At 42.8% G+C, this 15865-nt stretch overlaps 1 protein-coding gene across 2 annotated transcripts in view; it reads left to right on the forward strand.

Moving 5' to 3' along the window:
* Positions 1-15865, forward strand: part of LOC135213691 (pyridine nucleotide-disulfide oxidoreductase domain-containing protein 2-like) — a 158530-nt gene that overhangs the window by 116222 nt on the left and 26443 nt on the right. For both annotated transcript variants that reach the window (XM_064247779.1, XM_064247780.1), the window contains exons 6-8: positions 10129-10267; positions 11330-11537; positions 14378-14534. In XM_064247779.1, coding sequence (XP_064103849.1) covers positions 10129-10267; positions 11330-11537; positions 14378-14534 — 504 coding nt within the window. The remainder of the gene's footprint in view (positions 1-10128; positions 10268-11329; positions 11538-14377; positions 14535-15865) is intronic.

Below are 15865 nucleotides of genomic sequence, written 5' to 3' on the forward strand. Positions count from 1 at the left end.
CGTGACTGAGGCAAACTGGAGCGAGCCTCTGGAGTCAACCGGGACTTGGTCCTGTTGATCTTGAACCCTAAATATTCCAGGAAAGACATGACCTTGTCCGTGGCTTTCATACATTTGCCTTTGTCCATCTCCCAGATTAGCCAATCGTCTAGGTACGCCACCACCAATATACCCTGGGATCTTAGCTCCTGCACCACTGCCTCCGCCAGTTTCGTGAAAACCCTTGGTGCTATATTTAGCCCGAAGGGCATTACTTTGAAGGAGTAGGCTTCTTTCCCTAGTTTTGAAGCCGAGGAATGGTCGGAAGTGCCGAGCTATCGGGACATGATAGTAGGCATCTGTAAGATCTATAGAGGTGGTGACGGCCCCACGGGAAGTAAGGTCCGCACCTGAGAGATGGTCAGCATTTTGAACTTGTCGCAACGAATGTACAAATTTAGACGGGACAAGTCTAAGATCACCCTTCTTTTGTCGGTCCCTTTCTTTGGGACGCTGAATAGACGACCCTGAAACTTCAATTTCTTCGTCCTGGAGATTGCTCCCTTCTGGAGAAGGTCCTTGGAGTAATCCATCAATTCCTGCGTTGGTTCCTGGATACTATGCTTTTTGCCCAACTGCTGAACCCCCAACGATGACGAAAGACGGTACAGCCTGCCTCCTACCTGAGAAACTTCATTGAGATGATGAGGCCGAGATCCTCTGCCATGAACCTTGCCCAACCTTCTAGTTCGCCCTTGGGCTCTGGCTCCATCCGCGCTGGCGAAAGGATCCTCTAGCCCTGCCACCCCTAGCAACTCTGGTAAAGGGGTGAAATGCCCGACTCTCATAGACCGGGGTGTTAAAAGCGGGCGACACTGAATACTGTGAGGAGACCTGTTGGTTAGACGGCGGCGAAAGGAAGACAAATTGATGCTGTTGCTGAGGCTGAGCCTTAGAAGTCGAAGGCTGGGATACCTGTTGAATTGGAACAGCTTGTAGCACAGGATGCTGTTGCGGGACTTGGAAAGGTTGGAACTTCCTTTGCCTCTTCCTAGCCCTAAAACTGGAGGAAGAAGACTCTGATTTCCTTTTGAAAGGGATTCCCCAACAACGCAACCTGATGCTTTGGTTAAGACGTGATGCCTCGCTCGAACCTCGGTTACTGCTGAAGCTGGGAAGAGATCTGCACCCCAGATTGAGGAAGCTAGAAGCTTGTTGGGTTCGTGCCTGATCGTAGCCTCAGATAGAACATGCTTCCTGCAATTTTCTCCTAGCAATCGCAAAGTCGTACAAGTCACATTGCATGCTTAAAAGTAACGACTTCGCAATGACCTTAAACAGCAGCTCCTGAGCGTACTCCCGAGCCGCCGTCTCTGTCATCACTAGGGAGTTAAGAGACCTTGCGAGACGTGTCTTAGCGTCAAATTCGGCTTGGATCAATGCGTCTGACAGCCTAGGAAGGCGTTCACTAAACAAGGTGATTGCACAATCTGGCTTCAGCTTGCCTACCGAGAACGTAGCTGGCAAATCCTCCCACAAATCCTCCCTACCTGGGAGTAGTAAAGATGTGGGATCTGTCTCCCTAAGCTGGTGCATGGGCTTCTTCTCGAGTCACTGCCTGGAGTGTAAGTTCTGCTACCTTTGATGTAAAAGGTAAGGGGTTCCCGACATCAGTTGTAAACATGGTGAAAGGACTTTTAAAAGCTGTTACTCTAGTATTTGAGCAGTCCCACTCTTCTAGGCTCCGTATCCATGTTTGTGAGCCTGATCTTCTAGAAAGATACAGTCTCCTTGGGGACCTTATCCTCTCTAACCAGAGCTGCCTCCGTAAGCCTAACATAGCCTATAAATGGAGGCTGTAAACCTTCGGGGAAAAACTCGAAATCCTCGAGCCTACGTGTGCCGCAACCTTCTATAGTCAACATCCCATTGACAAACGGAGCGAAGTTAGCCACCCTCCAGGGATTACCGGGGTGGAAAGGAGGGAGCGTGGACCCGTCAGGCATGCTCTGAGCTTGCATCAAGCTACTAGAAGGGGCCGAACTGCCGACTCCTCTGAGACCTGCAATCAGGGAGTCCTGAGCACCTAACCTGCTAAACACTTCTTCAAACCTTGCTGCAACTGAGCTGAGTAAGCTACCAAGGCTACTGACCTGATTTAGAATATTTGTGTTGAACTGAACTTGGTCAACGGAAGCAGAATCATCCTGTCCCCTCTTGCGGTACCTTAAGAGGTATCCGGTCCCTAGAAGTTAATGGATGGGACTGGTAGGGCAATAGGAAGAATTCCCTCCTTGAGACCTTGGGATTGAAGGTTTGGAAAGCGACTTTATTTAGTTTTAATATGTGTATGAACCTCTGGTGACTGCCCAGGCCTTGGCATTGTCTCTGATCTGCCTTTAAGCAAGGTTTTACCGCAGGTTTTTTCTTTAGTTTAGGAATCACAGAGAAGGAGTGCAACCTGGGAGGGGGCAAACCTCCTGTGAAACCCATGAAGGAATTGGAAGTAGAAGGAGAGGAAGAATCAGAGTCACTCAAGGAAAGATCCCGGTGACTAACTAAGCTAGCCTCATTAACACTGTTACCTGTACCCGTGCCTAGCGTAACGGCAAATCCTCAACCACTTCAAGTGAGACTTCCTCTAGTCCAAGGTCCGGCAATTCCGCCTCTTGCTGTTCAATAACTGAGTCTTGGATTGATTTGATAATCGGTGGCGCTACTTTTGGATCGACGTATCCGGCAGATTTTCCGGCTGGGAAGAGCAAAGTCGCCATATCTCGGGACAGAATATACGGCTTAGCCTTCCCTACGTTCCGTCCAAACCCTCCAACCGTTTTTGGGTAGTTGTCGTCAGGGAGGAACTGGATTCCTCTCCTACTTCCCTTCCCAGATCCAATATGTGATTGCATCAGTTGGGATATTTATTTCTCACTCTACTGCTCAGTGATTTTTGTTTATCTCTTATAATCTCCATATGCCCAATTAAATTCTTTGGGAATCTGGATTTCATCTTCCCTGTGAAAGATTGTGGTGTCCTGTCCAATCCCTCCCCCCCCTTTTTTTTTTCTAAGTCTCATTCAAACATGAAGAGAAGAATGTGAATAGGCCTTCATCTGCTTCTTTTCAATGTTATTTTTCCTCTTTCTCATGCTGAGGAACCTCAACCCATAAAACTTCTTGACTTCATTTTCGCCACATAAATCAATAATTGATCTGAAGGTCAACCAGTGAATGGATGCCAGTATGTTGTCTGGAAGATGAAAGACAGACTTTTTGAACCCCAGTAAAGAGATGAGCCTTTGTTCTTGCATCATCTATTTGACTTCTGGTGATAGAAGTTCACTCCTGACATGGTTTGGAAGTCATGTAAAGCTGTTGGTCCCGTTGCTGAATAACCACAAGTTCCTACAATGTAAAAACAACATACAAACCAGACACTTGACAAGCACAGGCAGAAGTATTGCCCCACCCACCTCTTGCTTCACCTGTTTCACTGATATCAAATCTTTGTTGCACATCAAAAGAAGGGCTGTTGTTCTGTTTCTTCTCATAAACTTGCAGCCTCAATCTCCTCTCCAAGTAATGAACTCTGTGAATATGGCTTTTCATGAGCAATAGGTTGTCAAAAACGTCGCTTCTCAGCCGACCTTCTTCGGAGTTGGTGGTAGTCTGGGCGTGCTCGGCTTCTCCCGCCTCTTTGAATGTTTTCACCCTCCCGCCTTAGACATTCCCTCCCCGCCCATGGCGGGTTTGCATTCCGGCCTCTCCGGCATCGTTGAGGGTTTTGTTTTCAGGAGGTTGTACCTCCCTAGGCGGAGATTTTAGTATAGATTTTTTATTTATTTATTGTTTCTTTTAATTAGTACATTGAACCTCCGGGTTCATTGCCGCCCGGGATAGCCCGTTGCTAGTGCCTTTGTATTTCATTCTCCCTGATCGGGTAGCTTCAATAGGAGGTTCCGGGTTACCCGGAATGTATTGTCCTCCGGGCTACCACGGTTCCGGGTTGATTTTTATGCGCTTAGCATGAGTTCCCGGGATGCATATGTCTGTTTAGTCCGGGTCACTCCGGCACAATATCATGTTTCCTTGAGCGTCTCATATCTTGTTACATGGCGATACTCATGTATCATTATATTTACAGGCCACCCAATGTCTGGTTGCCGGCTATAATGCTGTCCTCCAGGATCCTTGCGGGCACGATGTTTGCCGGGGCCATGCCCCCTGCGCTGTGCTGTTAGAGAACTCCGTAGTGTGGCATCACGAAAACTGTTTTGCTTGCTACGAGTTGGTAGCTCGGGTTACTTCTTCGGTAAGTCACCCGTTCCCTGCGCTTCTACCTTTAATATGGTCTTTGTAATAATATGGTATCTTACTGAACTTTTAGCCCTATCGTCTCCGATAGCATAGTAAGTTAAGCTCAAGGTTAACATATTTCGTTTCTTACAGGCGGATCAGTCTGCAAGGGATGCTGCTCTCTCCACCCTCAAGGTTTGGGTAGGAGGCTTTGGACGGAATGTTGGGAAGTCGAAGCCTTACATCCTTTCCCAGGACATGGCGGCTTTAATCTTCCCGGCAGGAAAACAAACCGCCTACGTAGTCCCAGAAGTTGCAGCTCCCATAATTGATACTATTCAAGAACTGGTATCGCAACAACAAGACGAGGAGTTACCGGAGCTTGTGTTGGGAGGAGTGCCAATTCCGGTTACCGAAGATGTACCCATTTCACCTAATATGGGTATTGGTAAGAGCGTTGATGAGGCTAGCCTTCTAAGTCCTCAAGGTCATTCCTTGAGTACTTCTAACTCTTCCACTCCTTCTTCTTCTAAATCATGCCATGGTTTCACCGGGGGTATGCCTCCTAGGTTGCAACCCTCCTCGATGATACATAAAGTGAAGAAACTTCAGGCAAAAACACTGCAAAAAAGAGCTTCAGTACCAAAAACATCATATGGCAACCCCCCCAACAGTGTTCCGGCATCCCATACCGGAGATACTAAAACCAGGCAGAAGTCCCTATCAAAGCCCTCTAAACCAAGGTCAAAGGAGGGGAAATCTTACCATTCCCCTTCGAGCCCTTTACCATCAACTTCTAAGGGCCTGATACCTCATAAGGTACCAGAGGAGAAGGAGGATTCCTCTCCCACTGGGCAGGATCTGTTCAACACGAATATTTCAAAACAGGTCAATAACCTAGGAACCTTAGTCAATACAGTTACGGCAAGGTTTGAGGTGGTGATTAAGAGACTGGGCGCTCAGGAGTCTCTAATTGTGGGTCTTCAGCAGGGTGCAGCAGGTTCGGCCCATCCTAGTAACCTAGTGCAAGGCCAGAATATGCCGGACAGTTCCACTCTCCCTCCCTTTCATCCAAGTAACCCTTGGAGGGTAGCGAACTTCGCTCCATACATTAATGGGATGTTAACGATAGAAGGCTGCGGTACCTGGAGACTCGAGGACTTTGAGTTCTTCCCCGCAGGCTTGCAGCCCCCTTTCATCGGCTATGTCCGGCTTACGGAGGCTGCTCTTGTTAGGGAGGATAAGGTTCTGAAGGAAACAGTCATCCTTTCCAGGGACCAGGCCCAACAATCATGGGTCCGCAGTTTGGAGGAGTGGAACTGCGCGAACACTAGGATCACAGCCTTTAAGAGCCCGTTCACTATGTTCACGACAGACGAAGAGAACCCGTTACCTTTTACAACTAAGGTGGTAGAGCTTACTCTTCAAGCAGTGACACGTGATGAGCCCATGCCCCAGCTTAGAGAAACAGACCCTACATTACTGCTTCTTCCGAGCGGGGAGGATTTGTGGGTAGATCTGCCGGCAACCTTCTCTGTGGGGAAGCTTAAGCCGGATTGTGCAATCACTATGTTCAGTGAACGCCTTCCTAGGCTGTCGGATGCTCTAATTCAAACAGAGCATCCGACAGCCTAGGACTGAGACGGCGGCTCATGAGTACGCACAGGAGCCACTGTTTAAGGTTATCGCAAAGTCATTACTGTTGAGCATGCAATGTGATCTGTATGATTTTGCGGTGCCTAGGAGAAATTGCAGGAAGCATGTCCTATCCGAAGCTACGATTAGGCATGAACCGAACAAGCTTCTGGCTTCTTCAATTTGGGGCGCAGATCTATTCCCGCCCTCAGTGGTTAACGAGGTTCAGCATGAGGCAGCACGCCTGAACCAAAGCATCAGGTTACGCTGGGGTATTCCACATAAAAGGAAACCAGAGTCCTCCTCCTCAGGTTCGAGGCCAAGGAAGAAACAAAGGAGGTTCCAACCTTTCCAGCCAGCTCAACAACAAGCTTTAGTCCAAGCTGTACCAGTACAGCAAGTACCACAGCCTTCGACCTCCAAGCCACAGCCTCAGCATCAATTGGTTCGTTTGCCTCGTCTCCTACCCAGCAAGCTCCAACACCGTACGCAGTGTCGCCTGCCTTTAACCCAACCTTTGAGTCTCAGGCATTTCAGCCTTTTAACAGGTTTGGGAGGGGTGGCAGAGCAAGGGGTTCCTTTCGCCAACGTGGCGGAACCAGAGCCTCTAGCCGAGCTAGAGGTACAAGAACAGGAAGAGGGACAAGACCCTCATCCTCTCAATGAGGATTCACAGGTAGGAGGCAGGCTGTACCACTTTCGTCATCGTTAGGGTTTCAGCAATTGGGCAAAAAGCATAGTATCCAGAGGCCTAGGCTAGAGTTGGATGAAAGGTCCTCCTCCACCCAACACCTTCTATCAAGAACCAACACAGGAGTTGGTAGACTGCTCCCAGGAGCTTCTCCAAAAGGGAGCAGTGTTGAGAACCAGGAAACTGAAGTTCCAGGGACACTTGTTCAGTGTTCCGAAAAAAGGCACCGACAAGAGAAGGGTGATCTTAGACTTGTCCCGTTTAAACATGTACATTCGTTGCGACAAGTTCAAAATGCTGACCATCTCTCAGGTGCGAACCTTACTTCCCCGTGGGGCCATCACCACCTCTATAGATCTTACAGACGCCTACTATCATGTCCCGATAGCTCGGCACTTCCGTCCGTTCCTAGGCTTCAAATTAGGGAAGGAAGCCTTCTCCTTCAAAGTAATGCCCTTCGGGCTCAATATAGCTCCAAGGATTTTTACGAAGCTAGCGGAGTTGGTGGTGCAGGAGCTAAGGTCTCAGGGTATAATGGTAGTAGCGTATCTGGACGATTGGCTGGTGTGGGAGATGGACAAGGACAAGTGTATGAAAGCCACGAAAAAAGTCATGACTTTCCTAGAACACCTAGGGTTCAAAATCAACAGGGGCAAGTCCCGCCTGACTCCAGAGTCAAGGTTCCAGTGGCTAGGTATCCAATGGGACTTGGATTCGCATACTCTTTCCATTCCATCAGCAAAGAGAAAGGAGATTGCAAAGGCGACAAGGCAATTCTTGAAATCCAAAAAGACGTCCAGGAGGAGCCAGGAGAGGATCTTAGGCTCTCTCCAGTTTGCTTCCGTGACAGACGTCCTGCTGAAGGCCAAGCTCAAGGATATCAATCGAGTTTGGCGTTCGAAGGCCAATGCAAGGTTCCGGGACAGGCTTGCTCCGTTGCCAGCGATCCTGAAGAAACGTCTTCGGCCTTGGTCGAAGGCATCAAACTTGGCGAAGACTATTCCGCTGCAGTTTCCTCCCCCGTCCTTAGTGGTGCACACGGATGTGTGTCTGACGGGTTGGGGGGGGATACTTGCAGTACGAGAAGGTTCAGGGGACGTGGTCGACTCAGTTCCAGAAGCTCCACATCAACGTCCTGGAGGCTATGGCTGTGTTTCTTACGTTGAGGAAACTTCGCCCGCCAAAGAGGACACATATCAGGTTGGTTCTCGACAGTGCAGTAGTAGTGCACTGCATAAACAGAGCGGTTCAAAATCAAGCCATGTGAACCACGTAATGATAGCAATCTTCTCTCTAGCAGCCAAGAACACCTGGCATCTGTCAGCTACTCACCTGGCAGGAGTTCAGAACGTAGTAGCGGATGCACTTTCTCGCTCAGTCCCACTGGAATCAGAATGGTCACTGGACTGGAAGTCATTCAAGAAGGTTTGCAGCATAGTACCGGGTCTGGAAGTGGATCTGTTTGCTACAGAGGCGAACCACAAACTCCCATGTTACGTGGCCCCCAACCTGGACCCTCTGGCCTACGCTACAGACGCTCTGACCATAGATTGGAACCAGTGGCAGAAAATTTACTTATTTCCTCCAGTGAACCTTCTCCTGAAGGTTCTGAACTCGAGCTTGTCACAACAAGTACAAATGAAGACTGTGTTCGATTCCTCAGGTCTTCACAAAACCCTAACTTTATGGATTTCATGAAGTTTGCAGGACGGAGGGGTGAGGACCCAGAAAACATTTCGTTCTTGGAGTCAGACAAAAGGGAATCAACACTCCGCCAATATGATTCAGCAGTTAAGAAATTGGCGGCATTCCTCAACGCGTCCAATACAAAGTATGTCAGTTAATATAGCTATCACCTTCTTCAGGAATTTATTTGAACAGGGTTTGGCGGCTAGCACAATTACAACTACGAAAGCAGCCTTGAAAAAGATTTTCCAGATCGGATTTGGTATCAATTTAACTGAGTCTTACTTCACGTCTATTCCGAGGGCATGTGCACATCTTCGGCCTGTACAGAGACCGTCGACGGTGTCATGGTTTCTTAACGATGTACTTAAGCTCGCTTCGGATACAGACAACTTAGGGTGTGATTATCAATCCTTATTGCGTAAGACACTATTTTTGTTAAGTCTGGCTTCAGGTGCTAGGGTTTCAGAGTTGTCAGCTTTATCTAGAGACCCAGGCCATATAGAATTTTTACCTTCGGGGGACGTGTTGCTTTCACCAAATCAAACATTTCTCACCAAGAATGAGGACCCTTTAGATAGGTGGTCACCATGGAAAATTGTCCCGCTTCCGCAGGATCCATCATTGTGCCCTGTGCAAACACTGAAGGATTTCCTTTCTAGGACATCTGACCATTCGAAAGGGCCGCTTTTCATTAGGGAAGCTGGGGGGACCATTTCTCTAAAGGGCATAAGGCAACAAATTTTGTATTTTATAAAGAAAGCTAATCCAGGGTCATTTCCGAAGGTACATGACATCCGAGCTATAGCAACAACTATTAACTTTTTCAAGTATATGTGTTTTGATGATCTTAAAAAGTACACTGGTTGGAAGTCACCCTCAGTTTTTAAACGCCATTACCTTAAGTCCTTGGAGGCTCTTAAATACCCGACAGTAGCAGAGGGCAGACCATTGTCCCCTGCTACAACATGAACAATTTGCAGTGGCTTTAATTTTTCCTCATTTCCTTTCCGCCAGCCTCATTAACAATCTACCTAAGCTACCTCAGCCCATCCTATGGTGTTCATATTTAGAGTTTAAGTTGTATTTGTACATATTGTTATTGTATTACAATTTAAATCTGTATTTTTTGTAACTGAATTTTATATAAATTTTTAGCCTTAAAATATGGTGTCTATTAAGGCTGTGATATATTTTTATATTATGTGTATCTTAGTTTATTATATTCTCACATTTTTTAATTGTTTTTCACTTTCAACCCTTTATTTTTTGTATTGTCATTTAACTTATATGTCTTTAGCTTGGTGTTTTCTCTGGTACAATTTCACGGAGCGACACGGCTGAGCCCAGAAAAGGGATTTTGACGTAGGAAAAATCTATTTCTGGGCGAGGAAGCCGTGTCGCCCAGTGAAATCCCACCCTACTTAGTCACCAAGCTAGAATGCTATCTGCAGGTATGTCGGCCTGACGCTACCTTCGCGGTAGCAGGGAGTGAGCCGTAGCACGGCTCCCCTTTTCTGAAGGGTTTTGATGTGGAAAAGGTTAATTGGAGAGGCTGCTGTGGTAGTGTTTTTCACTCGCCCCAGATTCATACCGACACCCTTTTAGAAAGGGTGAGCGAGTCAGAATATTCTGGCATGTCCAATTTAGCAGTTCTCTGGTATTTTAGCAATATTTTACCTTAGAAATAGCGCTAAAGGAACGTATTTCACTGGGCGACACGGCTTCCTCGCCCAGAAATAGATTTTTCATACGTCAGAATCCTTTTTAGACTCCCATTTTTACTTTTAAACAAATCTTGGATGTGAATATTCTAGTTTAACAGTTTCTGTTTCCAACAGATATGTGCTATTGCATCATGTAATGGCTCAAAATGGAGCACTAGGAAATTGGGCTTACCCGGAAGGAGGCATGGGAGGTGTAACGCAAGCCATGGCACGAGCTGCATCAGAGGCTGGGGCTGATATATTTACTAACCAAGTAAGGAAAGTTACTTTTAGGATTAATAAAAGAAATGTACTACCATTTTCTTTTCATGGTTTTTTCTGTAAAGTAGAATTTCTTTATTTTCAAAGTGACATTCATCTGAAATCAGAAAACCTGGAATATTTTACTTAAAATAATGTTTATTTGTCAAAGATGTGGTGGTTTGTAAATTTTGTGTAACTCAAAACTGAACCATTGGGACTTCACTATGCTGTACATTGTTTTGAGATTCTAAACTAAAATAAGATTAAAAGAAAGAAATCAGGAATAAAGGTATAATTCTTTCATCAAGAGAATGTCTTTGATCAGTGTTCAAGTTGGTACATTAGTTTATTCAACTTAACTGTTAATTTTAAGTTGAGAGACTGTTATGATAATTTCTTAAGTTGAGAGTGTTATGAAAACTGGTAATTGTTTTTCTTAAGTATTTCATGATATTTCTTTAAGTAGATATACACCTCTAGCAATCCAGTGTTCAAGGGCTATTTTATTTCAAATACAGCTAATTACTAAATCTGACATGCCACAAAATTAGTTTACTACATTTGTATAGTGATTATATGAAATTAGGTCACATCAAATGTTATTTTGAGCATGGTAACCTTAATTTTAATTGTATTTTTGCTCTAGTTTTTTTTAATTGTCGTAATTTTGAATCAAGTCCTGGTGCTGTTTATTGCCTCCGCTTAGTCTGACCCTTCAGTTATTTCAGCAGCTGTCTATAGAATCTTCAGGTGTGATAATTTTAGGCATGGTGTACCAAAACTTTGCAGATTTTATACATGATATAAACTGTTGCATTTGAAGTTTTGTACTTCATTGTAAGAAATGTAGAAGTGACATAATGCAAGGAAATTTTTTATATATTGTAGGTATCAGCAGTGTTGTAGTGTCATTATGTTGCTCAAGATTACAACCTCCAAAATTATAGGTCTGGAAAAGTTTATATCTGTGAGAAATAATTTTCTTTATATTTAGAAACCGATTCGTTGAATGTTTTATTGCCAGTGATTTTACAAACATTTTTTTTTTATTAATCTCTCTTAATTCTTTCAGCCAGTCAAATCTATTATACTGGGTTCAAAAGATGAAGTAGTTGGTGTTGAAACAGATGATGGAAACATTATTTATGCAAAGACTATACTGTCCAATGCAACAGCTCATGTAACTTTCTTGGAACTACTCCCTTCTGGATCGCTGCCAAGAGACTTTGAGGCTTCAATTAAAGCTTTAGACTATACTTCACCAGTGTGCAAGATTAATGGTAAGTTTCAGAACTGGAAACCTATTACTTTTTACAAAGGTTTACAATCCTTTTATCCAAAATTCTAAAAACCTACAAGCTGTAAAATCTGGGAATTTTTTGTGAAGGGTAGAGCATCATCATAATTCATTAGGGTCAGTAAATTGTAATGCCATATGAAAATTAATTTGCTTACCATATACAGGCAGTCCCCGGGTTACGACAGGGGTTCTGTTCTTAAGACGCGTTGTAACTCAAAAATCGATGTAAACCGGAACATCATCAAAAATCCTAAGAAAACCTTACTTTTAATGCTTGGGGTACATTCAAAAGTATGTAAACTGCATTCTTATTGCATTTTTCATCCAAAAAACCTTCAAATATTGATTATTTTGCATTTTTGGTGTCATATTTCTTCTGCCAGATGAGCGTTGTAGGCATCGTAACCCTGGAACATGTCGTAACCCTGGAAGTAATTTCTGATAAATATAATTGAAAAGCGCCTTAACCTCGGAGCGTCGTAAGCCAAAAACCCGTCGTAGCCTGGGGACTGCCTGTATACATACTCTTGTATGAAGTGACATTATAGAGTCAAATTTTAATGAGAGAGGTTAAGTGTGTTTAATTTATTTCATTATAGCAGTCATGCATCATTTGCATTCTGTGAATGGTTACTTTCTTAAAATCGTCCGCTAATTGCATTTTACTGACATCATACTGCTATTAGTTGCTAAATGAAACCTAATTCGGAGATACTTTTTTTTAGTTCATTATCAAAGTTAGGTTTAAAAATGCATCTTACTCAATAAATGCAGTAAATTAAATGCAGTAAAGGTGTGTTTTGCCAGTTTCAGATATTGCTTCTCAGTTTTCAAAACATGTAGCATCCTGCACATAATTTGTTTCTTCAGCTACAGCAACAACTTTAAATTTAGTGGTATACGTACACTGGTAACTCCTCCATTGTGTGAGGGACGAATAAGAATTTATATCATCACTGATATCTGAAGTGTAGGATGGGTAATAATATAAATTAACGAATATGTAATTGGCAAGTGGTCAGGGACACAGTGAGAGACATCTTCCCTCATGTAAACTTCCCTTCACTGTGGCTGGAGCCTCATGATGTACGTAATAGGTTAATGTCACTATTGCATTCAAAACCCCTATCTCCTATTTTGATGGCTCTGGCATAGGAAACTCACTTTTACTCTTAAGTGCCAGCAAATTAGGTAGGGTTATAAAATATACACTTGCCAACTTTCACGACCTTTATCTGATGCTTTGATAAAAAGTTATTATTGAAAAACAGCATTCCATCGGCTCTGAATCCCTTAGTATAGGGTAATATAATAGTCTTCATTTTTCATTAAAAAATCATAATTTTGGTGGTAAATAACACAATTTCAGAACTATTTTAGAACAATTCAGTCATACGAATGATAATCATCATACATTATTGTATTGTTAGGGTTGTTTGTGATTGGTGGTGAAACTTAAACAAAACAATAGTTTCTCTTTCAGGTAACGTGTAGGAAAAACATTATAAAGAATTGGCTTTATTTCATATATTTTGAACTATAGGGATACAGTCAGTAAAACAGCATTTGTATTAACATCATCTTCACATAACCAGTATGTCATAAGATCCCTGCTGTTGCAAAAGCTAAAGGTCATCTTATACACGGAAATAGTGTATGGTAAGTGTTTGGAATGGAAGTACACTACGTAGTCTCATTCATGTGGCGTTTAATCCTGCTTGTATGTGTTCTCTTCTGACTCTCATTTCTGGTGAAAAGGAAAATTAATTTTGATTTTGAACACTAGTTTTAGCTGAATTTAGGTGTAAGCCTTCTGATGTACTCTTCATGTAGAGTGAGCTTTGCATGTGAGCTGTGCCTAACTTCATCCTGCAGACATGCACCTGAATAAGATAAATAAAATGCACTTCATTTTTAAAATTTTATAAATTGTTCATAGGTTAGATTGTGATGTTAGGTAAAGGCTAGAAAGACTATGTGTAAGGTCCATATTCATGTTTAGCCCCTTTCCACCACCCCTTTGGATCTATTAGTATGGGAAAGTAAAAGGTGATTAATTATTTTGTGACATTGCCATAACTATTTTGGAAATAAAATATTCAACACTAGTTTGTGGCTACCCAAAGACAAGTGTGAGTAACAACTGAAATTAAACCAGCAGTATTAAAAAATTAAAAATAAAATGAATGAAGGGCACTACTGTTTAGTAGCCTGACATGAGTAACTGGATATCAGTTCTTAATAATGGGAGTGGACAGTGTGGGCAATCATTTAAGATCTATGGTTTGCAATTTTGTCTTGAGATCAATGGTTCAGAAGTAGTTCTTGAATCTAAATGCCTCCCAGGAAGAAAAACATGAGTGGAAAAGCATTTTATATTTTCATTGAAGCAGTTTAGATGAAAGAACTTTCAAACAGGGTTCAAAATAAGAAAATTATTGCTGATGAACTACAATATTGTAATTTACTTTTGAAGCAACAATGTACGTAGTGTGTATTAAGTGGAAAAGAATGTTTGTATTAAATGAAAACTTGTTTTAGCCCAGTATTTCAAGCATGGTATTATAATCTTTTTATCTGTAATATATTACTGAATGAGCAGTACGTGTTTCACGTCTGTTGATATCATCAGTAATAGAATGGATTTGCTCTATTAATATTGTAAATTTGCAGTAAAACTTGTGACCTAATTTATTAAGCTACTACTTGTAAAACTTACTATGTATATATTACTAATTAATAACTGTAACTTTTACATTTTATAAAGGTAAGATTTTTTATTACATTTTATAAAAGTAAGATTTTTTTCATACATTTCAGTTGCTCTGAAGTCGCTCCCAAATTTTAGAGCAAATCCTAATGTAGGGCCAAACTCAGTTATGCCACATCATCGCTGCACAATACATCTCAACTGTGAAGACATTGAACTATTAGAAGGAGCTTATTTTCAAGCACTTAAAGGCAAGATACCAGACAAGTAAGAAATACTTTTCTTTACTCTCTGTGCACCTGATGGCATTTGATTTGCACATTTATCTACATATGTACACAAATACAAATATATATGTGTTGATCAATCCTAAACTATTAATAAATTTAATTAGGTAAATTTAATTTTTTCAACAATGAATGCATACGATTAAAACTTACTCAATTGATCCTCAATAGGTAACTGTTTTTGTGTTCAACAAGGAGTTGAATCAGTGTGTGTGTGTGTGTGCGTGTGTGCGCTGTTAGAAGTACAAACAGTCAGACAGCACAGTACAGTCGCCTCCTGGTATTTGCTGGGGGATGTGTACCACAATCCCCAGCAAACAGCCAATAATGATGATGATGATGATGACATGACGACAGCTTGTAATGTGATGAAAAACTATACGTATCTCATAACATTGAAGTTGATAAGTGTTATGAACTGAGAGAGAGGTCCGCTTCAGGTTCGATATTATTATAAACAAAAAGAATTCAACACCAACAGTTGAAACTGGGGATATGAATATAGAAAGAAACACTAACACAACAAAGGTTTATTTACAAGCTTACTAACAAAGATAAATGCAGAATGGTGTCTCCTATTTACATAAAAAAGGTAAAATCTTACACTGCATGAACTAGGGGAACAGTGAGGTAATGAAAGTACTTGCCGACCAGTTTTGCAACTCGAAGCGATGGCTTCACAAAAGGAAAACTCTAATTGTAGACGCCTTCTTGCTTCCGTATTGCAGAAAATAATGTCTACTCTTGATACTTGAAGGGCAGGAAGTCCCCAAAACCTCTAGCAGAATGTTTCTTCTCTGAAGTCTTGCTCAATGTCGAAATAACTCGGTCATCCACTCCTGAAGACGGCTTGACCAGAATTCGACCAATTCTCGGGCAACTTTTCCTTTCTGATCCTTCGTTGGTTCCTTCTTTTCTTATCTCTCTCTGACGATCTCTGCTGCTGATTTTTCACTGATAATCTGATCTGTGGCTCTTACTGATGGTCTGATCAATGGCTCTTACTGATGATCTGCCTTCTCCTACTTCGTCTGTTGTATTTATACGGCATTCTGGGGGCGGGGCCTACGGCGAACGTCACAGACTCCCGAGATTACCGGAACGATTTAGAAGTTTCTCGACGAAGTATTGCATCAGAAGTCGCAGCGTTTCTCACGACACTTCGGCGCCTGTCAAGTTCCACAAAACTCCTGCCGATTCTGGAACCATCATGAGAACAGGCACCTCCAACACATGCGCGAATGCCTCCTTGGTGCAGAATTTCTCGAAGATGCATTTTCCTTTCCTTTATCTTTCTTTGCTATACAGCAA

Source organism: Macrobrachium nipponense, chromosome 43, assembly GCF_015104395.2.
Source record: "Macrobrachium nipponense isolate FS-2020 chromosome 43, ASM1510439v2, whole genome shotgun sequence".
Classification (NCBI taxonomy): Eukaryota; Metazoa; Arthropoda; class Malacostraca; order Decapoda; family Palaemonidae; genus Macrobrachium; species Macrobrachium nipponense.